General features: G+C 41.4%; 1 protein-coding gene across 1 annotated transcript; it reads left to right on the forward strand.

The window, feature by feature from the left end:
• The first annotated feature begins 1,539 nt into the window (after nt 1-1,539).
• fnta (farnesyltransferase, CAAX box, subunit alpha) lies at nt 1,540-22,960 on the forward strand. Its single transcript, XM_084331663.1, has 9 exons — nt 1,540-1,726; nt 2,174-2,259; nt 3,244-3,358; nt 8,826-8,930; nt 11,687-11,813; nt 12,549-12,697; nt 13,812-13,874; nt 19,990-20,155; nt 20,773-22,960. The coding sequence occupies exons 1-9, from the start codon at nt 1,602-1,604 to the stop codon at nt 20,938-20,940; spliced, it is 1,104 nt and encodes a 367-aa protein (XP_084187789.1). The 5' UTR covers nt 1,540-1,601; the 3' UTR covers nt 20,941-22,960.
• Nucleotides 22,961-27,264: the final 4,304 nt, after the last annotated feature.

Below are 27,264 nucleotides of genomic sequence, written 5' to 3' on the forward strand. Positions count from 1 at the left end.
CTCATAATGCTGATGATAAAAGAGCCAGGGGTACAATCAGCTAGACCGGAGATGGGACGTGCGCTCGCACACACACAGCCACACACACATGTTTACGAATAGCTGATTTTAGAATGGCTTCAGCATGAGGTTAAATCAACTATCCAGTTCGTTTTATAGTGTAATTTGGCTACTTGAGAGAGAGTAAGAGAGTGAGAGCGAGAGTGAGAGAGAGATTCATGTTACGCGCAACTTGCGGAGTACGCACTGAGTCCGTTGTCTCAGAATGGATTTGGTAGAGAGAGAGAGAGAGAGAGAGAGAGAGAGAGAGAGAGAGAGAGAGAGAGAAAAAACTGTTGTCATTCTTATGTTGTGGCAGCAGTAGGGGGGACGACGACGACTTCGTAACCTAATCAAGTAATCAGTAAAGTAACTAGATTACTCTTTAAAGGAGTAATCAGTAATCAGATTATTTTTACAAGTAATCTGTGGCATCACTGGTATTGAGCTGTACTGTATTGTACCTGTAACAATAGGATTGTTCTATTTAAGTGCTGTTGCACGTAGGACGCTTTTAGAGGTGACACCGAGGGTTCGCTTAGGGTGGAACCAAGCTTATGTTGTAACCATAACAACTGTGAATAAAGTACAAGTAAGCAAGTCTGCTTTAACCCTTCATTGTGTACAGTCGGGACACGGACGGAACACATTGACCTCAGACTGGTGACACACACAGGACTTGGAGAGTGGCAAAGGTGATCCAACCAGTGAGCCACAGATCATATGAGGTGGAGTTAGAGTCGGGAGGTGTTCTGAGAAGAAATCGTCGCCACCTCAGACACGATCACACCACTATAGACACACCAGGTACAATCACACCTGCGTCACCAGTGACTGAGAAAGCCGGCCCGCCAGTCAACCCGGTAGGGAGCCAAGGTACGGTCACTACCAGGTCTGGTCGACAGGTTGTCAGGCCTCAATACCTGAAGGACTATACTTCGTGATTAGAGAATGGACTGGAGAGAGAGAAAAAAAAAGAAAAAAAATAGTGAAATGGGTTATGTGTGCACAGTCATGTTTTGAGCGGTTGAGTGGGGAGGGGTACTAATGAGCCATTTACACAGTGTTGTTGTTGGGATCTGGTGTAAGTAAGTAAGTAGAACACAGGTTAAGTAGCTGTAAGTTAAATATCGAGATTGTGTATATATCTGTACTTGGAAAAAGAAAAAGAAAGATGTAACAATAGGATTGTTCTATTTAAGTGCTGTTGCACGTAGGACGTTCGCTTAGGGTGGAACCAAGCTTATGTTGTAACCATAACAACTGTGAATAAAGTACAAGTAAGCAAGTCTGCTTTAACCCTTCATTGTGTACAGTCGGGACACGGACGGAACACATTGAAACAGTACCCATTCTGCAATCTGTTAATAAAGTTTTCAATCAATCAATCAATCAATCAATCAATCAATCAATCAATCAAGTACATCTAACATTTAAGCTCGTGCTTTTATTTTGAAGACACAGACCGGATATGACGCGTTACACGGAAGTTCACAGAAGTTCACTGCTATCGTAAACAAAAAAAGAGGTAAAAACTCATTCTAAAAACTAGCCATTTAGCCATGTCGGGGCTTGAAGCAACCTCGAATGAATCATTAGATGAACTCCGAGAAGAGAACGAGCAGGATGGGGAGCACTCTGAAGAAATGGATTATGCTGGAGACTCGTTTCGATATAATATGTACAGGTGGGCTAAGGTTCTATGACTGCTAGCTTACTGGTTACTGTAGCTAACGTTAACTATCTCGACCTGGAACACAGAAACTAGCTAACTGGATAGATATACAGGTCTCACTACATAATTTAATCCATTTTGAGTTCCACAATTTGTGTAACGCTGTAGCCTTTTTAACACTACACCATATATATTTATCACAATCATATTTGTACTTTGTTACATCCCTACCTCATTTTGCATTTAAAAAAGTTAGCTTTTTTACTGTATGAAGCACATCAGGAGCACATCAGGAGGCTCATATATAACCAAGCTTTTCACTGTAATTTACATTATGTGACAAATAAAACAAACTTGAACTTGAAACTAGATACAGTACTAGTCAATGTTTTGATATACATTCGGTACTATATAAACTGGCCTATAGGTGGATATAGGACTAACTAATTTCTCTCACAGAGTTAGGAAGGAGTGGGCAGACTTGGAACCCGTTCCTCAAGATGATGGTCCAAATCCGGTTGTGAAGATCGCCTACTCTGAAAAGTGTAAGGCTGTTCACAACACTACCTGCGGTGTCTGGTGAAAACAAACCAATTAGCTTCCAAATCACCACCTCGCTCATATAGGAAGCTAGGAACATACAAAGTCACTTGAGTCAGTTAATAATAATAATGTACTGGATTTATATAGCACCTTTCAGGAGACCCAAGGCGATTAACAGTAGGGGGCAGCTAAGGGGAAGGGAACAACGTAACAACAAGGTAAAAGAAAAGAGGGAAGTCAGGCAGTCATTTATCAATTTGGTGAAGAGGTGAGTTTTGAGTTGGGATTTGAAAGAGTCCAGGGATGTAGCACTGCCGATGTTTGGAGCGAGGGAGTTCCAGAGGGTGGGTGCGGCAACAGAGAAGGCTCTGGGACAGACAGTACACAGGTTGGTGGTGGGGATGGAGAGGAGACCGGAGTCAGAGGACCGCAGCCTCCGGGGTGGGATGTAAGGATGGAGGAGGTCAGCTAGGTACCGTAGGGCAAGGGAGTGAAGGGATTTGATGCGCGACTTGACTGTCAGCCAGTGGAGGTGAATGAGGGTGGGGGTGATATGGTGCCAGGACTTGGTGCGGGTGAGAACCCTAGCAGCAGAATTTTATACATATTGTAGCCTGTTCAGGGCATTGCTGGGTAGCCCTACAAGAACGGAGTTTGCGTAGTCCAGACGGGAGGTGACGAAGGAGTGAATAAGTGTCTGCTACGGAGTCGGGGAGAGATGGCCGGAGTCTGCTTATGTTCATGGAAAAAAGCTGATTTTGGTATTGATTTTATATGGGAGTGAAAAGAGAGGGTGGAGTCCAGTATGACACCAGTTGTTAAATCTATTGAAGAAATGCATCCATCCATCCACTCGTTGATTAGCTTGTCCAGGACAACCCTGAGGTGGCAGAGGTTTGTCTGCTGCAGTGTAGCAGTTTGGTGTTTAGTGCCCTGATGGATTTTTTTTTCTTTTTTTTAAATGTTTCATATTATGTCATCCACAGTCTCCGACGTGTTTGACTATTTCCGTGCATTGCTGAAGAACGATGAAAAAAGTGACCGTGCATTTGCGTTGACTGCTGATGCCATTGAGCTCAATGCTGCGAACTACACTGTTTGGTAAGCATGTCTCATGTTTAGATAAACTATTATATAGTGTTCCTCTTATCATTTGACTGCTAATATACATTTATCTTTACCATATAGAGATAATATATATCTGTTCATACCTGCATATAATCCCCTTTACATATCTGTAGATACTATATGTACTGTATAGTCTTTGTGTCATAACATGTCTACTGTCCTATGCCATACTGGATCGTCTGTTTTATCCTCCTAGTGTCTTGTGGTCCTACTCTATTGACTGTCCATCCTGTCTTTTGTCATGTTGTATTGTCCTCTGTTACACTGTGTGACTATGTCTATAGTTTTTAATTCTATAGTTATTTATTGTACAGCACTTTGGTCGGCTCTCTGAGCTTTTAAATGCGCTATATAAATAAATGACTTTACTTGACATGACTATCTGTACATATCCCTCCCTATCCCTACAGTACTTACTCTTACTAGTTACACTGCTGGCCAGTATAACTTACTACCATAGTGTCTTTATACCTGTGTCACTGTACATATTAATACTACAACTCTGTACATACATCTGATTAGAACATTACTCAGTAGTACTAATTTATATATTTTAAATTTATACCCAGTTTATCACCCAGCGGGGGCAGCTGCTTAGTAGTTTAATCACTACTAACCATTGTACAGTCTTTTACTAGCACTCTGCTACTAAATCATTACATCACACGCAGGAGTGGCTTATTAAGCATTACATCACGTGCAGGAGTGGGTTGTGAGAATTAGACATAGAAAAAAGTTGTCTTTGCCCTATATAATAATATGGGTGGGGGGGGGGTTTAAACCTACTTTCTATAGAAGCAGCTGGGAGGTGCGCTGTTTTAAGTGAGCGTGGGTTATTGAATTGATTGATTGATTACTAATTTTATTACTGTCCGGAGTGTCCGCCTTGTTTCCAACTGGTTAAGTTTAGGCACTCTTTCGAAGTCACTCTCTTTCGAACTTGGTTAGAGTTTGGAATCAGGGCTGGTGGTCTATCGCCCTGCTCTAAAGACAAACTCTAACCTTAACCAACTTTGAAAGAGAGCAACTTCGAAAGAGTGCCTAAACGTAACTAGTTGGAAACGAGGCGGACAGTAATAAAATTGGCACAATCAATCAATTCAATAATCCACGCTCACTTAAAACAGCGCACCTCCCAGCTGCTTCTATAGAAAGTAGGTACACATTTTTTTTTTTTTCAATCAATCAATTTGCGCGATTTTTATTTTGTTCCACAATGACTCATGACCCATCAATTACATCATCCAACATTGTTTAAGAAACTCAGACATTCGCCCTGACAGAATCGTTTTTCATTTAGTAGTCTTTATGACCCTATCACCATATCCTTTCGTAATGTTTACTGTCCGGCGTGTCTGCCATCTTGCTTTCATTCCTAAAACCACGAACGGCGGAGTGATAGGAATGCGGTTGTGGGCGGGTCCTGGGACCAAGAGCGTGGGATTATTACAAATACCCATGTGTAAATAGACTTTCAGCCAATCAGAATCGAGAAATTTGCATGCCGTTGTATAATGAGAATTAGACCATGCCTAGGCCCACCCTAGGCATGGTCTAATTCTCATAACCCACGACTGCGTGTGGTGTAATGGCTTTTATACAATGACCGATGTCATCCAACCTTATTGCTATACAATAAACACACATTAGTTGAAGATTTATTGACAACCATCCGCAGAAAAAGTAGTTTCCAAAAAAAAGAGCAGTTGCCTCCGTGTGGAAGTGCAACTGTCTCAACTTAACACATCCAACAAACTTAACACATCCAACGGTCTCTCAACTAAGACATCCAACAAACTAACACATCCAACTGTCTCTCAACTAAGACATCCAACAAACTAACACATCCAACTAGGGCTGGGCGATATGGAAAAAAATCATATCGCGATAACGATATGATAATTTTATTTTATTTCTCGATATCGATAATTATCGAATTGTTATAAGTATAAAAAAAAATATATATATATATATATATTTTTTTTTTTTTTTTTTTTTTTAACAACAGATGTATGTTTATTTTGCAGCAATTCTTTGTCATTGCCGCCATCTTTAGTGTTACATCCCCTCACACTCCAGTTCTCAGGCTGCAGCTGGTTTAAAAGCTAAAGTAAACCGGCTTCTCTGCTGGCTGTGGCTCCAGAGGAGTTGAACAGTTCTGGCTCTGCTAGTTTATTTTCGATCTTTTGGCGCTTTTTTGGTGGACAAACCACCGCACATGTGCACCGTGACTCGTGACTGGAGTCTAGTTCTGCTAGCACACATAGCCTACTGTGTACAGACGGTTTCAAAATGTATTTTAAATTAGAAAGCAAACAAAATAAATGGACAAGAGAAAAAGAAATCAGAATTTGGTCAGTATTGTCATTTGGACAAGCAAAGCCATTACTTTAAGTTGCAGGCAAGAAAGACAAGTCTGTCCACTGTCTCTGGTTTTAAAACTGCCCTGTTGCAGGTAAAAAAAAAGAAAAAAAAACGATTTTTCGTTTTTTTTTTTTTTGATATTCGATATCGATTATTAAAATATATCGCGATATTTATCGTTATCGTTATATCGCCCAGCCCTACATCCAACTGTCTCTCAACTAAGACATTCAACAAACTAACCCATCCAACTTTTTCTTTTTTTAACCTACTTTCTAGAGAACTTCATTCTTAGATGCTTCTATAGAAAGTCTTTGCCCTATAGGAGGAACTTTTTTTTAACCTACTTTCTATAGAAGCAGCTGGGAGGTGCGCTGTTTTAAGTGAGCGTGGATTATTGAATTGATTGATTGATTGAACATTTTATTACTGTCCGCCTTGTTTCCAACTGGTTAAGTTTAGGCACTCTTTCGAAAGATTTTTTTTCTAAATTTTCTTTGGTTTCATTATACAACTGTGGCGGGACTAATTAGACTGGCGGGCCACCACAGTCTAGGTAATTAATGGGAAACCCTGGTTCCACATTGATGTGGCAATATGCACTCAAGTCTGTAGCACTGAAGTTCGACACTTTGATGTACAATGTTACTTACCCTTAGCTGCCAGAGTTGTACCTTTCCTGCGGACTTGTTGTACAGAACTTGTAAGTCGCTTTGGATAAAAGCGTCCGCTAAGTGTAAATGTAATCACCTGTACATTGTATATATCAGGGAACAAACTTAACTTTTTGACTTACCAGCCATTTGGCTGGTCGATTTTAAAAACTACCAGCCAGGCAGATTTTTTACCAGCCAAAAATTATAAATAGCTTTTTAGTATATCGCCATTGTGTTATTATTACTATAATACTCTCATATGCTATTTTCATATTTTCAATTAATATCATAAACAACATAAGGAATATTAGCATAGTTTTGAGTGGACTGAAGGAATGAGTCAGCGTTAATAGTTTTAAATGCAAATAATTTATTGAAACATAGAAGTGGGGTCGTTGGGACACACACACACACAATGGGGGACCCTGATGTAAACAAGACGAAAGTCTTTCTCTGGTCTGCATCCCCTTAACAATTGTGTGTATTGAGCCGTACTGTATTGTACCCATTCTGCAATCTGTTAAATAAAGTTTTCATTCATTCACACTGTTTCAACTCACCACCCCCGCATCATATTGTAGTCTAGTCTGTCTTCAAACTTCCACTCCTCTCTAAACTTTTTTATATTTGAATATCAACACTATCTGTCCATCCTCAGTAATCCGCAGTTTACTATAATATACTCCTGACTGACTTCGTCGTCTTTCCAAACGCACGCACACACACAACCTTTCCTCAGTCCACACTGTCTGCTGTTCTCTATGGCTCTGCCTCTGATCAGGATTAGCTTGTTAGCTTACGCTAATGTAACGTTCATTTCGGGCGATGTGGGCATAAAGGAATGGCGATGATGCAAAGCGTGTTCGATGCATTTGACCCATTGTGAGAAAAAAAAAACACCACAGACTTATTTCGGATCGCAAAATAGCCGCACTGCTGTGTAGCGCTGCTCCTCTGCTTGACCGACCTGCGCCGCAGACAATAGCACGGACTGGGCGGATATGACTCGTCGAGTTGCCACTGGGTTTTTTCAAAATAAGAGTATCATATAAACCGAACGTTGCTAGCTGACGGAGCCATAGATATTATGACTGGAGCTGCTTTTGGGGCGGAAATGAGTCCCGCACAGGATTTTTTTTCAAAATAAGAGTATCGATATGAACTACACGCCAGGTGGCGGGCAGACCTCGCATTGTTAGTCACCAAACCTTAAATCTGCGTGCCATTGGCGGTTGGCGGGTACTTATTTTGTTCCCTGTATATTACTATTGCACTTTACTGTTACATTTGCTCTCTGGTTGGATACCAAACCTCCTTTCGTTGTACTGTACTTGTGCTGTATCATGACAATTAGGGATGTCCCGATCACATTTTTTGCTCCCGATCCAATCCCGATCATGTGATTTTGAGTATCTACCGATACCGATCTTTCCCGATCCGATCAAAAAAGAAGAGATTTTTTTTTTTTTTTATCCCAATTTCTCACATTACATTCATCCTGAATGTTGACGTTATCCATGTGAAAAGTTAACTTCATTCAAGCGAGGCATTGCAACCGGAGTAATCTAAAAACTCCGCCTCCAACCTGCTGCTTCATGAGAGCAATGGCGCCATCGTCTGTAAAAATCAGGTGACTGCAAGTTCTGCAACTAGTGGATGTCCCTCATCCTTGACATAAATCATTTGATGTATAATTAAATCAAAGGAAATGCGTTTGTTTTGGCAAAATTCTTCTGCTCTGTGACAATAAATAAATGAATGATGATATGCAATTTAAAACCAAAACGAAGGCCTCGGTATGAGTTTAAGACGTGAACATGGTCATGTTTGTTGAAATAAAATAAAAAGTTAAAAAGGGGAAAAAAATATATATTTTTTTTATCCCGATTTTCTGAAAATCACTCCGCTCATCCAACTTAGCCCTTCTGAGTACACCACACTACCGCCTTAAATCCACAGAAAACAAATCATTCTCCTCCGCTGCTCCCCGACTCTGGAATCAACTCCCATTACACATCAAAGAAGCCCCATCCGTAGAAACATTTAAGTCCCACCTCAAAACCCACCTGTTCAATCTTGCATACCCTCACTCCTGACCCCCCAACCCCTGCATCACTTACATTTTCACATCTGTACACACCTATGAGTATTATTATTATTATTATTATTATTTTAAATGTTCTCTCTGTCTTGTCTCTAAGTTGTCTCCCTCTCTCTGTATTATCTCCACTATGTTGTCATTGTGAAAGTCCATGTACTGTGTTTGTCCATGTACTGTGTTTGTCTGTATGCTATAATGCCATGTATGTAAAGCGCTTTGAGATGCCTAATGTAATGTAATAATTATAATTATTATTTGTAACTGAAAATGAGTGTAAAACTAAGGTGCACATGAGTAATTGTGCTTGTTGTCACTGCAGGCACTACAGGCGTGTTTTACTCCAGGCCCTGGAGAAGGACCTCAGGGAGGAGATGAGGTACATTACTGCCATCATCGAGGAACAACCTAAAAACTATCAAGTCTGGTGAGCCCCGACTACTTTGAATCTCCAAATAGAATTCTCTGTCCATCTACTGGTGGAAGTCTGAAGCGACGGTTCACAATAAACAGGGTATCTGTGGCGTATTAAATTGAAGGCCTTAAAAGGTATTAAAAGTCTTGCATATCATTTGCACATTACATGTGTGGGGGGGGGGGGGGGGGGGGGGGGGGCTGTTGGGAGATCAAATAATTTAAAATATATGAATTGCTTTTGTATTCAAGTTGTTGTTTTTTGCGGGGCTACCGGGAGCTTGGTGTGTCCGGTGAGAGCTTGTGTGGAACGTTCAAGAATTGTAATTGCCACGCACCAGTCCAGTGTCGCTCTTTTTTGTGTGGCTAGTATCTTCATGAAATTGGTATTAAACTTTGCTCTAAGTGGTATTAAAAAGTGTTAAATTGAACTTGTTGAAACCCGCAGATACCCTGAATAAAGACAACCTGGTTGCATTCCAACGTGTGATTATCCACAAATGATGCTTAACACTTTGACTGCCGGGAGCCGTCTTTAGACGTCTTTGCTGGCCATGCTAAAGTTGCCGGGGGACGCTGTACGTCGTCTTTATATCAATATTTCAAAAATCTGCGATCGGATTCATAATGTCCCTCCGCTGGCCTGAGATCCACCAGCAGGACCCACTGAGCTCTCTGGCGGTTCAGGAGCGCCATCTGGTGGCCGATCGGCGCAAGCGCTTAACAGGAAGCGCATTAGAGGTTTTGCTAGACGTCCGTATTGCTTCCGGCCACTCGGTACATGTCCCGTGACTCTAGCTCGTCACTCTACATAGCGATCGATTGCCAATAACTCGATAAACAACATGATTTGGACGTATATACCATTATACAAGCTGGAGATGGACCGGGTAATAATATATCCCATAATGATAAAATTTCTACTCGACGATGATCGCCCAACGGCGCGCGGAGACTGGGGTGAGTTTCAGCGTGTAACGTTACCGTCTTCGATAATAACTGATATTATCAACATTTGACCCACATTAGATGATTGGTATAACGCTGCCCACGGAATTATAAACGCCCCCTCGCCCATCCGGTCAACATCAGATGACGTGTAGTAACTTCTAGAAGTACGTCTAGTTGGAATTTTTTATATCGCGCTGATTGCCATCAAACTGTATTTCATCATCAATATAATGCATTTGGGGCTATAGATCACGTTCTGGAGAAAGCTGCAGAAAGAGATGAAAACATACTTATACATTAGACCATACTTTACTATGAATATGTGAATGAAAAAGTTTAACGTTGCTACACAATGAACAATACATATAGGACTTTGAATGGGCCCTAATAATGGCAATGTAGCAATAGAATTTAAAAAGTTATAGCCCTGCAAAGAAGGGGACTTTCTCCATAGACAAATAGCGCTGGCAATCTATGGTATATCATTAATTTAACCTTAGGCAACCAAAGTGTTAACCCTTTCACTGCGACAATACACAGAAGGTTAACCCTTTCACTGCCACACAACAGCAGGACCCGTCGGTAGTGTGATAGTAAAGGGTTAACCTTCTGTAGTGTGGCAGTGAAAGGGGTTAAAAGAGGAACTACGCCCCCAATTTCAGAATTCATATTCCTCTGGTCCAAGATGGTACCAAAATATTAGTGGAAATGAGCAACTCTCTCCCGAAATCGGGAAACTGGAGCACAACTAGAACGCAAACTTGTGATGTCGTCGGGTATAAAGTCTGAAGCTGCTCCATAGACGGTAAATTGGGAGAGATTTGATCGATCATGACACTGAGAGACACCCAGGGGAATGTTCTGAGTGAAGACAAACGTTCCGTGGTTCCACAAAATTCACTGTCTGGAGCAGCTCCAGACTTTATACTTGCTGACATCACAAGTTTGATTATTTCTTACTTCTCTGGTTTCTGGCTTTGGGAGCCCATGTTCACAAATATTGATTGAACTGCCCTAGGCCTAACAAAAATAATAGTTGGTTTCAGGTTGGTTGTCAGTTTGACCATGGGTAGGTAGGGAATTTTTTTTTTTTTTTTTTATTTTATTCTTTCCCACGGCGACTATGGATAGGGAATTTCTTTATTTAATTAACCCTTTCACTGCCACACGACAGAAGGTTAGCCCTTTACTATCACACAACCGACGGCGATGCTCCATCATTAGCATCATTAGCTCCGCGGATGCGGAGCTAATGATGCTAATGATGGAGCATCGCCGTCGGTTGTGTGATAGTAAAGGGCTAACCTTCTGTATTGTCACAGTGAAAGGGTTAACCGGCTGTCGTGTGGCAGTGAAAGGGTTAAAATGTTCACAACAACATGGATGCATGTACTCTGCCAGCATGTTTAATATCCATAATACTAAATGTTTGACTAAGATTTCTATGAAACTTTATTCTAAAAAAAAAAAAATGATTTTTTTTTTTTTTTAATATATAATTTTTTTTTAAAACTCATAAAATATATTGGGTCGCACCTAAATCGGCAGGGTCGGTCGGCAACCTGAAACCAACCATTATTTTTGTTAGGCCCTAGGCCATGGAAATAACATTAGACTTTTGAATTTGAGTGGTGTTCCCCTTTAAGGCTTTTTAACAATGTTTTTTTCTTTTAAGATATACATCTTTTTTTGGAACGCAACCCTTCATTCTACGATTGGGGGGCCTTTTTTTTTATAATTGACCTATCTCAAACCCCACACCTTTTTTCTTGATCCTCCAATCACAACTGTTGCTTCCCTGAACCCCTTCCGTTCCAGGCATCACAGGCGTATAGTAGTAGAGTGGCTGCACGACCCCACGGCGGAACTGGAGTTCATCGCGGACATTCTGAGTAAAGACGCAAAAAACTACCACGCCTGGCAGCACAGACAGTGGGTGATCCAGGTAGGTACCACCTTGACTCTCCAGGTTAGCATTTTATATAGCAGCATTTATCCAAAGCGCTTTACAATTTTGCTCCTCACATTCACCCATTCACTCATCATATCTGCGGGGGTGTTCAAAAGTATTAAATTATCAATTTAAGGCAAGGTATTAAAAAGTCTTGAACTTAATTTGCGCAGGTAGAGGGGGGGGGGGGGGGGGGGGCAGAGATGAAATAATATTAAATATATGAAAGTAATTTTTTTGCGGCGCTACTGGGAGCTTGGTGCGTCTGGCGAGAGCTTGTATGGAACGCACAATAATTTTAATTGGTGCAATTGGGGGGTGCGGCTGGGTGGCGGAGATTGCGCTCGTCACCAATGCAAGAGACTGGTCTCGAATCCCGCATGAGCATTGCCTGCGGCTTGGGCCAGTCGTCATACTATCTCAATTGACAGAGGTAGCGGGTGGAAAGTCGATGGGTGGGGATTGGACATTGTGGACAGCGACTCCTACAGGTCGGTTGGGTGACGCCTGCACAGCAGAGACGGGAAGTATCGGGGGCAGCGTTATATTACTATTGCACTTTACTGTTACATTTGCACTCTGGTTGGATGCCAAACTTCTTTTCGTTGTACTGTACCATTTATTTTTGACCATTATTTGAAATGTATAACTGCACATTATGTTTGCCAGAATCTGGCCCCGTTTGACTGCACATTTTGAGGAGTTACTCTGGTCTCCATTGTTCCCCAGGAGTACAAACTATGGGAGAGTGAGCTGGAGTTCGTGGAGAGGCTTCTGGAAGAAGACGTGAGGAATAACTCTGCGTGGAACCAGAGACATTACGTTATCGCTCACACTACGGGCTACTCCAGCCTAGACATCCTGGACAGGGAAGTCAAGTATGTTCTTTTTCTCTTTGTCTGGGGGGGGGGGGGAGTATAATTGAATTGATCTCAAGCTCCGCCCTCTTTTAAGAGAATAGTTTATCTGCAAACTTTGTATGTCTGAGGAAAGCAACAGTTGTGTTTGGAGGATCAAGAAAAGAGGACTGGGCTTGAGAGAGGTCAATTTCATATTTATATATTTTATTTCATATATACATTTTTATTAGGGATGTCCGATATTATCGGCCTACCGATATTTTCGGCCGATATTGGCATTAAAATGTGATATCAAAAAATATCGGCATCGGTTTTCCAAAAAAAAATTAAAAAGATTACATTTCTATAACCTTTATTTACCCAGGCAAGCAAGTAAGAACAAATTCTGATTTTATTTATTGTCAAAAGTATGCATAATGTTGTGTTAATTCCACAACAAGAGATATGTAATGTTAATTACCTGAAATTATTCTGTTTTTGGGGGGGGGGGGACCCTGCATATATCGGTATCGGTTGATATCGGTATCAGAAATTAAGAGTTGGACAATATCGGTATATCGGTATCGGTAAAAAAGCCAATATCGAGCATCCCTAATTTTTATATATACACAATTACCGGTATTATATAATTTCATATGAAATTTCACACACATTATTAAAAAAAATTTATTCTCAGTCAACCACTTGGTGTATTGTATGTGTATACAAATGCTTGGATGCAGCCTGAGGAATGGCTTTGAACTTGAAAAGCCTTTCCTTGTGTTTTACTGCACTTAATATTTATCAGTTTTTTGGCCTTTTATTATAGATTTTTTAGCTGTGCCTGTTGAACATTTCAATACATCTTCAAGTGTCTTCTCTCATGACAGTTATATTCTAAATACTGTTGTAAATTAGGTCTACTATTGTATTTGATCAATATATATATCAGCCATATAATTGACCATATTCAATGGGAACAGGGTGGAAACCTGAGCATGACATAAGAGCAAAATGGCTGCCCTGTGAATACGGTCAATTATTTGGCCGTAAAATTAAACATTTTCAAACACAAAAACAACTGCAATGATTTAGTGGCCCCTTCCATCTGCCCCCAAGAATCATCTGATCATTTGTTCTCCCTATGTTCAAGGTATTGTCTAAAACAGATCAAGAAGGCTCCCCACAATGAGAGTGTATGGAACTATTTGAAAGGGTAAGTTGTGAAACGGTTGAATTACATCACACTGAATTGTACTGTACAGTTCTTCTAGAGCAAATCGGCATGTAACGGAACGTTCAAAAATGTGAATCTTATACATTTCCAACATTCACCAAATACCAAATATACACCACTTTTTCAAATGTCTTTCAAGTCATATTTAACACATTGGACGCCAAAAACGAGTATACTCGTTATTGCCCGCCATGCGTTGTGCGCCAGAAACGAGTTAACTAGTTTTTGGGATCAATATAAAAGAATTTCGCCATGGCATTCATAATTCATCCAGCCGCCCTCCGGGACTGCAGCTGGACCCTGTCTGATATTGCAACGCCTCAATACCGCCGCCTGGTGGATGTCGGGCGAGTTACACTCCAAGCCAAACCGGAAGTGGCGCTCTGTGCATCGAGGAAATTCCTCCGGCAGTAATATCTTGTAACGTGGGTCTAGATACACACTCGAGTGCATGGGATCGCTTTCTAAACGCAATAATCAATATGATTTCGGCGTTTATTGCGGCATACAAACAGGAAATGGATCTAGCAGATCGACGTCAAATAATTGGAATATTTTTCCTCCAGTCTCATCGGCGAACGGTAAGAGGAATATAACGTTATTTTCAGCCTGATTGTTTATTCATTTCACGGCAATCCATCTGATCAACATATCAACCCATACTAAATAAAGCCGTTACTGACTATCAAGGAATTATAAACGACCCCCCCCCCCTCCCTTTCCTTCACACATGATGAAGTATAATGTATACCGATCATATACATTTGAATTTTTTTAATATAGCGTGTATAGGAAAGAAACGCCAATCGATAATCTATCATATGCGTCGGGGCCTATAACTCGCGTTTTAGGAATTACTGCAGAAAACCTTAAAAACACGGTACTAACGACGGTACTAACACGACAATGTATGAATGAAAAAATATAACGTTCCCACATCCGGAACGATAGATACCCGATGTTGAATGGGCCATAGTAATGTCGATATAGCTATAATATTTAAAAAGTTATAGCCCTGCAAAGAAGGTAAACATCTCTATAGGGTTACAGCACTGGCATACTGGGCATAAGGATGGGTACAATGCCTGGCAGACAATGTGTTAAATATAGTCCAGGGGTATCCCCCATCAGGGTCTCGGGATATATGGGTGTTGATATGGATGACCAATGGATGGATAATAGAACAAGCTAATAACTGGTATGTGTAATTTGTCTTAACACAATCTGCGCCAAGAACGAGTTAACTCGTTATTGCCTGCCATGCGTTCAGCACCAACAACGAGTTAACTCGTTTTTGGGATCGTTGTTTCTTTTATTCGCTATATCTATTCATAATTCATGGCTGCAGCCTCTGCAGACCCTTCAGACCCTGTCTGAGCTGGCAGGCCGTCAACACTGCCTACTGCCTTGCGGAGCTATTGCACTCCATTGGAAATTGTCTGGTGTGTTTCCTGAGCCGATCTGAGCCCCGCCCCGTGGTCGAAGCAACATTTCATATATACATGAGGAGACATAATACCAATAATCTAGCGTTGATTTCAGGATGATTAGATAATCAGCCAAAAAATTACAACGTGATGACTGGATTACAGTAAAATGCCTTTTTCTTGTCCTTCATGGGATTTACTCAGAATCACCCAACCATACTCGTATTCAAAATGGTATAAAACGGAAATGTACAGATGAAAAAACAATCTGTTTTTTGCATGTTGACCAGAAGCAACTCACTGACAGTCGACGGCGTTATTAGATCCATAGCTATAATATAAAATATAGTTTTAGGACTCACAAGTTTGGCATTCTAAAACTATATCCATTGAATAAAGACCTGGCGCTGAAGGGGGATCAGCGCCCCCTGCTGCTGGCGTTCAATGTGTTAAATACTAAGTATAGTAATAATAGAAATAAGAACGATAAAGCACAGGAATACAAGCGCTGGTATAATAAAAATAAATTACTATTTGCAAGCGAGCTCATAACACATTATGCCTAATTTATACTCTGGCGTCAAAGTGGCCTGCTAAGCTCCTGCAAGCCTACCGGCGACGCCTACATGCAGCTGGCCAAAAAATTAACGGCACGTCCAATCGACGTAAGCTGACGTGGACAGTGCAGCGCTGTTTATTTTTATTTATCCTTTATTTATCCAGGAATGTCCCATTGAGATACAAGATCTCTTCTTCCAGGGAGTCCTGACCAACACGGCACACAACAAGTTTCAACATAAAACAGGGCATTAAACAAAAAACATATAATTCAAATATAAATACAGAAGGTCATTTGTGCAGTGGCAAGGAGCATAATCGCATCAACAATAGCATCAGGTAAAACAGTTGCATGTTTCGTGAAGGGCTAATCGTAGCATACCTTTTTAAAAGCATTTACAGTAGGAAGTGCCTCTAGACAAAGTTTTTTTTTCTCTTTTTTTTTTTACTTAATTTTTTAGCGTTTATCGCTTTTCTGGTCAAGCATGACCGACAGAAACAGGTTGAAATGGGATGTAGAGCAGGGGAAGACATTCTGAGAAATGACGGCGGGTCCGGGAATCGAACTCGTGTCCCCCAGATCCGTGACGAGCACGGTTTTCCCCGACGCAGAAATAGCGCCGAGATATGCGGTGAGCTACGGGAGCTCCCCTCTAGACAAAGTTTTACTTGCAGCATATTCCATAAAAAGGGAGCATAGTGGGAGAATGCAGCTTTACCAAGCTCTGACTGCATCAAAGGAACATTTAAAAGCATCCCATTTGCTGCTCGTCTGGTGTTAAAAAGGCAAGTATAAAAGGACAAGTCTGGAGATATATAAGGGCAGCTTACCTAGCAATGACTTAACACTTTCAGTGCCCACGACATGATATGACGTTTTATCAGCCCCCCCCTGAATGCCCACGACAACAATTATCGTTTTGTTTTTTTATTAGCGATCATCTGAATTCATATTTCATCAACCGAGTCTCCCGTTGGTGCACCAGCCCCATCAGCAGCTCAGAATGGAAAAAAGCGCCCCCTATCGTCTATCCCTGAAAACTGCACGTCAGTCGCTTAGACTGACCTGGGATCAGTGATATGTAGAGGCGGGGCCAGCTGGCTCCCTGAGCTGGCAAGCCGTCTGCTCAACATGGAAGTGATCGCGGGACGGGAATCAGCCTGGAATATATATTCACAGTAGCCAATCGATAGTAGACAGTAGTGATCGATTTTTGGAATGGCGATCAGGAATTGGAATGATCTTTTTGGAGAACATCTGATCTGAGGTAAGGAATCTATTTGACCAGTCTTGGGATAATCAGAGTTGTATTCGCTGAGATCTCAGCGTTTGCCCTATGTATGTGTGTGTGTGTGTGTGTGCGCGATCGCTTTGAGGAAATCAGAGAATCGATTTTCAGCTTGCGGCCCCAGCGTGCATACGTACACATATACTATCGATAATCTAGCGTTTATTTGAAAACTATTCATAAATAGGCTGAAAAATGGCAGTTTTTGTGTATTCTAGAATATTCCAGTAAACGTCTTTTATCATGGAACATTTATATTTTCCTTGAAAACGAGGGCTTTTCAAAATGCTATAAAACGAAAATGAACCGATAAAAAAACAATCCGCTTCGACAATGTTGATTGGAAAACGAGTCATTGATAAGCGACGAGCAGATTAAACACATAGCCATAATTTAAAACATAGATTAGGCGTTATTAACGCTAACATTGAAGTGGATGGTGGGCATTCAACCGGTAAATCGAGATTAAGCTTGGGCTCTGAAAGTGTTAACTGTTAAAGGAAAACTCCAACATTTTGGGAAATTAGCTTATTTAACATCTTCCCTGGAGTTAGACAAGAAGATGCATACCTTTTTTGTTTCTGTGCGTGCATTTAGCTTTGGGAACAGTCGCTCCGTTAGCGTAGCTTAGCTTCATCACTGGAAGTGGGGGAGATCCGGAGCCTGACGTTCCCTTACACTGTATACAGTCACAAAATACACTCCAAATACAACTCCAAAACGTTCATGTAAACATGTTGTGACCTGTGTATTCACCACGTGGAGAAATAAAAAAATTACCCTAACCCTTCCATAATGTCCTTCTCAAGTATTGTCCAAAGCAGTTACACTTTGAATATCCAGCGATGCAGGCACGCACAATGTTGGCCATCATGGATCATAATGAGAACCACGAGACAAAGCGTGAACAGGCACAAACAGCAGCGGGTAAGTACTATACAGAAAAACACTCCTCTTACCCTAACCCTAACAAATGGGGTCAGTTATGATACTGTATGTCTAGGCCAGAAATTATATACTGTATATATTATTACAGACATTTCTATGGCTGAAAACTCAAACACCTCTGGGTAAGAGGAGTGTTTTTCTGTATAGTACTTACCCGCTGCTGTTTGTGCCTGTTCACGCTTTGTCTCGTGGTTCTCATTATGATCCATGATGGCCAACATTGTGTGTGCCTGCATTGCTGGATATTCAAAGTGTAACCGCTTTGGACAATACTTGAGAAGGACATTATGGAAGGGTTAGGGTTAGGGTTATTTTTTATTTCTCCACGTGGTGAATACACAGGTCACAACATGTTTACATGAACGTTTTGGAGTTGTATTTGGAGTGTATTTTGTGACTGTATACAGTGTAAGGGAACGTCAGGCTCCGGATCTCCCCCACTTCCAGTGATGAAGCTAAGCTATGCTAACGGAGCGACTGTTCCCAAAGCTAAATGCATGCACAGAGACAAAAAAGGTATGTATCTTCTTGTCTAACTCCAGGGAAGATGTTAAATAAGCTAATTTCCCAAAATGTTGGAGTTTTCCTTTAAGGAAAAAAATCAACATGTGTGATTGTCTTCTTTGGTACAGAGAGGACCATCCTAAAGACTGATACAGAGTGCAGAATGTGGGATATGCTGTGATTGGCCGCTGCCCTGGGCCGGGGCATGTTCCTCCGACGTATTTCCGTATTTACCATTTATCACCTCGGGAGCTTGGTCGGAGCGTGATTAACTACATTACAAATTCGAATACCGTAAATCCTCTAATAGTGGAGGGTACTCTAATAAAGGACGTGCCTCTTATAATGGCCGAGGGTTTGATGCATGCAGACAAATAAAGGCCGGTCTCTAATATAAGGTCGCAAAAAAAAGTATTTATTTTAATTTTTTTTTGATATAGAATGAGATAAACTCTTGCCAATGCAAATCAAGTGCTGCCTCCCGCTACACTGACTACCGTACATTAACGTTTCCCTCTGGTTAGCTTTAGCGCTAGCCGCTAGCTAATGTTGTCATAATATCTAGATCTGTGGTGTCAGCTGGATGACGTTGACTTCGTTTGCAAACGTTAACGTTCGCTATCTATATGGCGTTGGCAGGCGGGGCTGGCGTTGTCCGGTTGACACATTACAGATCATGATGCTATGATAGTGTTAGCTAAAGCTACTGCATGTTATCATCAACTCCACTCGACTGAGGAAGTCGAGAAGGTAGGTACCACACGCTAAATTGTCCCCGGACCCCGCAACCTATAGACAGTTCCAACTTCAGTGTGTGAATTACGTTAATCCCACAATTACTCAACTGCACTCAATATTTAAATACCAATGCTAGTCTAAATAAATTTAGACGGACAATGTACGTATTAATAAAAACATTATAATAATAATGCAATAAAAGTCTGAAAATTAAGGGATTATGTCCATGAGTGTCATTTTTTAAAATTAAGGTCTGCCTCTTATATAAGCCTCTCTCTAATAAAGGCCTGGTGCTCTTTGCAGCTGAGGTAAATAGAAGACCCGTCCTATATTTGAGGATTTACGGTATATAGCCCTTTTGAACGACGCAACGCAGCGCTGTCACCTAGTGGTTCGTTGGTGTACTGTCTGCAACCCACACGTTGAACTAATGTGGAAGTATGTCGGTCTAGCTCCCACGGGCAAAATATCTGCGACAGCCGACGTTGAAGCATATCTTTAGTCCCATATGTATGTGCAGTAGGCAGCATAGACCTACAAATTGTGGTGTAAATAAAATGGTTCATGGGAACCATCCAAATGCATCATCATTAGCCTTGGTATTCATTCCCCCTTGGTATTTCATCCCAGGATTCTGCAGGATCGGGGCCTGTCGTCACACCCGGGGCTACTGGACCAGGTCCTGGAGCTCAAGGAGACTCACTGTTCCCCATACCTCCTGGCCTTCCTGGTGGACGGTTACGAGGACGTCTTGGAGAACAGCAACCAGAAGGAAACGTTGGGCAAGGCACTAGAGGTAATGTTTGAATTCTTTCGAATATTTTTTAACCTTTCCTAAATGTCTGCTATAATCTGTATCTACCAACCTGACACTGTATACTGCAGCCTACAGGAGCTATTATACAGTAGCCAAGCAAATCTGGAATCCACATTAACCAGGGAAGCTATAGATTTATAAGATCCTGGGAAATGCATTGATATAGATAGATAGATAGATAGATAGATAGATAGATAGATATTTTTATTTTTCCATTTTCATGGAAATGTATCTTTGGCTTCACCATGGTTGCAATCAACAAGACAACACCATATTGGCCCAAAACAGCCCAATGCAGTACATAGACAAAATACAAAGACAAAAAACAACACAAACACAGACAGAGCTGCAACATTTTTATCTAAGAATTCATCAGGGCAATGGCATGTGGGATGAAGGACTTCTTAAATATGTTTTTTTGGGGCTAGGGCAACTCTATAGCTCCTTCCAGATGGAAGCTTGTCAAACTCACCATGAAGGTGATGCAAAGGATCAGACAATATTCGCTGAGCGAATATATATATTTTTTTTACGCTGCTTCTAATCATCTCTTTTCTTTCTTTCTATATTCCTTCTCTCTCCCCCCCCCCTCAAAGCTTTGTGAGCTCTTGGCCCGGGAGAAGGACACCATCCGCAAGGAGTACTGGCTGTACATAGCCCGTTCCCTGGAGAGCAGATACGGACCCAGCGACACCTCCGATCCCCCGGCCGTTGACCCAGAACCAGCTTCAGCCCCGGCGTCTGGTGACCAAGAGCTGAGCTAGGGGTCCTCGGGCGTCTTTCCCCTGAAGCAGAATTACCCAGTTAGCCCCGATGAAAGTGAACCGGAACGTCAATGTGATTCTTAACTGCTTTTGAACGATTTCTCAAATTTTTATATTGGGATATGGGTTCTTGAGGATATCTCATTGCCATACCAACTAGGGGTGGGACGATACGAGTAACTCGCGATACGATACTGTGACAAATTTGGCCCTTGATAATGATGATTGATGATGCATGATATCTGCTATAACAACCATGAACAATACATATAGGACTTTGAATGGGCCCTAATAATGGCAATGTAGCAATAGAATTTAAAAAGTTATAGCCCTGCAAAGAAGGGGACTTTCTCCATAGACAAATAGCGCTGGCAATCTATGGTATATCATGAATTTAACCTTAGGCAGCCAAAGTGTTAACACACGCAATTTGATCATTATTACCTACTAATTATGTTCCCAATGGAAAACCGTCTGCAATACAATCTGTTTTATCTAATAAGATTGTTTTTTAGAGTTATCTTGTTATCTGAGCAATCCTGCTTCCTGATGTATCCCACAGGAGGTAAACACACCACTTCCACTCCAACTGTTTTTTTGGCACAATGTTTCCCCCGTAGATTTATTTGTGGCGCGGACCGCGACACTTATCAGACACTACGCCCACTACGTAGATTTCCCAAACGGGACACATTTACATTTAGTAATTTAGCTGACGCTTTTATCCAAAGCGACTTACACGTTATGTACGACAAGTCATCAGGAAGGGCACAACTCTTATCAGCTGAGTAACGATGTTCATCATAGTGTTGAGTGCTACACTGTAGGTTAGTATATTAGGACAAGTGCATGACAGTAAGGTTAGTTAGGGTTAGCTATATATATATATATATATATACTTTTTCAGATAAAGATAATGGTTGAAGAATTGCGGGACACCATGACATACTAACCAGGCTTCTTGGCTTCCATGTGCGTAGTCCCCTCTGCTGCTGAGCGTGTGCATGTCACCCGCCCCGGGCCACCGCAAATAACCCTGTCTGAACCACTGCCGCCATCACCACCTAGAACTCTTAACACCGGAAAGTACCAGATGTATATTGTAGGGCTGGTCGATCAGGTTTAAATTTCGATTATGATTTTTGGCTCCCCCCCCCCCCCCCCCCTTCTTGGTCGAGAAGAAGAAAAAGTCAAACAAATTCAGTCGTCGTCGTATGATGTTCTCAAAATCTGCGAGTAATCAATCATGTTTAACAATCGTGATTTCAATATCCATCAAAAATAATGATTTTTGCCATAATCTAGCAGCCCTAGTATATAGTGCCGGCCTTTCTCCAGATAATCAACTCAAACGTCATACAAACGGGTTGTATAGATGGTTTCACTGGAGTTCTGTTGCTAGTTTGGACCCAAGTGTTTTTCCTGTCAATTATTGCCTTAGCAAACATCGCAACTGGAAATAAAGGTTTTGTTGTTGGAATGTTATTGTGGTCACTTTGATGTGTCTAACGAAGAAATTAAGGGGAGCCTGGTGGAAAGGGGTCCAGAGAACTGTGTACATACTAATGTTGAGTCATACATGTGTCATTGGGAATCATTAAAGGGAACAATGCAGAATGTATTTGACTGTGTACTATTTAAAATGTGTTATTGAAGAGTCTGACTTGGGAGATGGGAAAACGGCGCTTTTTCTGAATGTTTAACCCGTCTCTTCGATGCTTACAAATGTAAACGGACGTTTTACAGCCTCAAAATCAGTGTCCATGTCGTCGGTGTTTGTATCAAAGGCTCGGACAATAAATATCAGACTGAAAGAAACGTCATCGGTTGAATAAATGTTTGTGAACATTGGGCACCATACTGCAATTGGAGGTTGTACCTTTTTAGCCCAGATTATCAGCACTATTTCGGCGTGTGCCCAGAATTTGGTGTATGGGTTGAGGGTTCTACTCTGATATGTTGCATGCTGTGCGAGAGTGAAAGTGGCCACAAAAGATTAAACAGTAGTTGATTGATTGAATTTTCCTTTTCGTCTTTACAAAGAAAAACATCAGCTGCCCACTACACACAACTATGGCTTTGTGTGGCTGGGTAGCGCAGCGGACTAAGCGTCTGTCTACCACCGCAGAGACAGTGGGATCGAATCTGGCTGTCAGCGGTGCCTCCGGCTTGGCCGGTCGTCATATTGAAAACTTTATTAACCGATTGCAGAATGGGTACAATACAGTACGGCTCAATACAATTGTTAAGGGGATGCAGACCAGAGAAAGACTTTCATCTTGTTTACATCAGGGTCCCCCATTTTCAATTCATCATGAGCTTGATTGATTGATTGATTGAAAACTTTATTAACAGATTGCAGAATGGGTACAATACAGTACAGCTCAATACAGCTTCCCTTTCGTTCAACTGTTAAACCTGCAGAGACAAGGCCTTGTGACACTACAACAAGATTACCGTACAAATAGTGAACTATATGCTCCACAAATCAATGTTATCAGTTTTATAATGGCAGAGATACGAGTCATGGAGAGGTTATTAGATGTCTCAGAGCTGCATGCACTTTTCATTCACCAGGAAACAATATACATGTCTAAATAAACCCTAAACCCAGTTTGCTTGTAGCAATACACAAAATACCACAAACGATGTGTTCAGTGAGCTATTGTTTTGCTTTGTCGTCCATATGTATGCACTCTGTCTGATACAGGTGGAAAGAATACAGCTAAATATCCAGACTATGAGCATGAGCAGGTTTTTTCAGAATTATTATTCATACAATATTAAGGAGCCATTGTAAACAAAGCACCTGCATATATTGGAGTTTAATAGCTTACATGATATAACCCCATAAACACAAACATACAAAAAACAAGCTATGGCACACGTTTTTCTTTAATGAAATTGTTACAGGTTTGCGTAGTGCACATCATCATCATCATGTGAGGATCTGACCCAGAACATTAATGTACTCACCACTCTGATAATCTAGAGCCCAGATACCATGTTGTAGTGATGCCTGTAGCCCCTCTGTTGTTGTCAAATGACTCTTTAACTACACCTATAGACCAGTCAGGACGGTCTCCCACCTCCGCCTCCCAGCTGTGTTCTCCTGAGCTGAAGCTCTCAGAACCCAGAACAATGGGATACATCATGTTCTTCTCTGGGTTATCAGGGAGCTGCTGCTCTGTGCGTCTCACACTGGTCAGATCATCAGATATAAAAAAAGAAAATAAAAAAACGAAGGTTCGAACGTCCGTTCGAAGAACCCTGACGAAGTTCGAATCCCAAAAACAGGCTTCGGGGACAGCCTTACCATAATATTATTTACTCTACATGCTCCCCCTTGGCTCTGTCATCAGCCGGCATGGAATATCATTCCACTGCAACGCTGATGACACCCAACTCTACCTAAAAATAAACCCCACCCCATCCACAGTTCTGCCATCTTCCACTCTGACCACATGCCTTGAGGAGACCAAGGCGTGGATGAAGCACAACTTCTTACAGTTAAACAGTTCTAAAACTGAAGCCATTATTATTGGCACCCCACACCAGGTTCGCTCATCCACCACCGACCATCACCTTTTCCGGCCAAAACATCACCCAACAATCACCAACCTAGGGGTAAAAATTGACCCTCACCTGACCTTTGAGGCGCACATAAATCAACTATACAAAAACTCTTTCTACCACCTTAGGAACATCGCCAAACTTCGCCCCTCACTCACTCTGTCAGATGCCGAAAAGCTCATCCACGCCTTTGTTTCCTCCAGGCTGGATTACTGCAACGCACTCCTCATCGGGATCCCTAGCAAGAACATCCAAAGGCTACAATGTATCCAAAACAGCGCTGCTAGGATCCTGATGAGAGTGCAGAAATACCACCACATCACCCCCATCCTCAAGTCCCTTCACTGGCTCCCTGTCTCACTCAGGATTGAGTTCAAAGTCTCCCTGCTCACCCACAAATGCCTCTACGGAAACGCCCCCCCTATACCTCAAAGAACTCATCACCCCTCACTCCTCCTCTCGACATCTCCGCTCTGGCCAGGCAAACCTCCTCCAGCGCCCAAGGACAAATCTCTGCACTATGGGAGATCAGGCTTTTTGCTCTTCCACTCCCAGTCTGTGGAATGCTCTCCCTGACTACCTGAGAGCACTGTGGATGCTTTTAAGAAAGGCCTCAAAACTCACCTTTTTAGTAGAGCCTTCTGTTGACTTTTTATCATTTTTTAGCTCCACACATTTTATGTTCTTTTACCAATTTATTTTTATCAGTTTTATTTATTCTATGTTTCTCTATGTTATATTATAATGTTTTAGTCTTGCCTATTTTTATATTCTTTCTTTCCTTTATTCTCGCTAGTTTTAAGTTCTTTTAACTGTAGCGCTTTGAGATTTTCCCCGCAACTGTAAAGCGCATTACAAATAGAATCTATTATTATTATTATTATTATTATTATTATTATTATTATTATTATTATTATTATTATTATTATTATTATTATTATTATTATTATTATTATTATTATTTATATTATTCAAATGAATTTTGTATCACAAACAGTACTGTATTTGCAAATCTGATATGTCATAAATGTATAGATGTAGCAGTACTGTCTATCTGTATGTCATGTATGTCATATATGTTATGATGAATTGAAAATGGGGGACCCTGATGTAAACAAGACGAAAGTCTTTCTCTGGTCTGCATCCCCTTAACAATTGTATGTATTGAGCTGTACTGTACTGTACCCATTCTGCAATCTGTTAATAAACTTTTCAATCAATCAATCAATCAATCAATCAGTTGTGTTATTTTTACGAAACAATGGGTCTTGGCAAGTTGACTCAATGGCTGTACGTTGAGCGGATGCAACATTCTTGCGTACAACTCAGTAGATTGTCCCTCTATTGACGCCGTACTGCGGAAGTGCCCCGCCTCTCCACGTGACCCGCACCTGCCAATTTCGTCAGTCTCCCCAGCCTCCCCGCCAGGCCCCACATGGCAGACGAGTCGACGTGGTGTGCATCTATCGGTCGTACTCGTATCGTTATTATCATTCACAAATACCCGTACGTAAGTAATATACATTTTTGGTGGCTGGCACAATGTTAAATGTATTATACATACAAGTGGTATTTGTGGGTTTTGGGGTACTGTCTGCCGGCTAACATGTTAGTCATGTTTTAATGGGAGAAACCGTGAGGCCTGTTTGCAAAGTCTGCTTGTCAATCATTCCGGTAGCATACCAAACTTGTATCTGTTCCAAGTTCAACGGTTAGCTAGCTAACTTATGATCCAATAGCAGAAAAATGTCAACTCACTACACCGGCGTTACTCCTTGCTCTTTCAACTTAACAAGCAGTAAACAAAATGGCCCAGTCATCTATTCACCTTTGTTTAATACACACAGCGTTGTCTCTAATGTTATCTAACCACTGATAGCTCCCGATATCATCAGTTTGGTGCTGGCTAAGTAGCGTGAGCTAACGTTAGCTTCTAGCCACAATGCTATACTGTTATAATGGCAAATTCCATTGACGTTAGCATGCAGCTAACAATGCTACCGATCTTTTTTTAGACTAAACTATCCGCTCTTGGTGGTCACTTGTGTTGATGTTAGTTTTGTTTCATCAACAAATGACAGGCAGAACACAGTGTATCCGTTTTGTTTATTGCACTTTTATTAGGCTTTGCTGAAAAAGAATTGCTGCATTGAGTAAATAGGCAAGATGGTGGCGCTGCATAGGCGCCTGCCTTGTTGAATTTTTTTTTGCTGGAGCTTCCAGGAAGTGTATTGGCACATTCAAGTTATGATTGGTTGAAATTGCCTTCATGTTCGCCACCTACTGCCACCTACTGCTTTGGCAGTGTACTACATCACTGTGCCCAGGTGACAAAAACGAAAGTGTGACTCGAGGCTGCCGCGTCGCGGCGAAACTCGTATGACAATGAAACGAAAATACTCTTTCCTCCTGTCCTGTCTGCGTCCTTTCTCTCCTCTCCTCTTCCTCTTTCTCCTTTCCTCTCTTCTCATCCTCTTCTCCTCTCATTGTCTCCTCTCTTCTCTCTCTAGACAGTGTGACAAATTGAAACGGGCTGTCGCCAACCTGCAGCCGGCGTGACAGGAAGTTGATAAACTGTCCGGAATAGCTTTGAGCTAACGATCTTTGCCAATGCATTCCATTCTAAACGTAACGTTAGTTGTTCAAAACATTACCCGTCTATATAATTTGTTACTTGAACTACTGATGTTCTCTTGTAAAGAGGACGAGTTAATGGGATTCAAGTGTACCCATTGATGACATTGATTATAG

The sequence above is a fragment of the Notolepis coatsorum genome, assembly GCF_963971535.1.
Source record: "Notolepis coatsorum genome assembly, chromosome: 16".
Lineage (NCBI taxonomy): Eukaryota > Metazoa > Chordata > Actinopteri > Aulopiformes > Paralepididae > Notolepis > Notolepis coatsorum.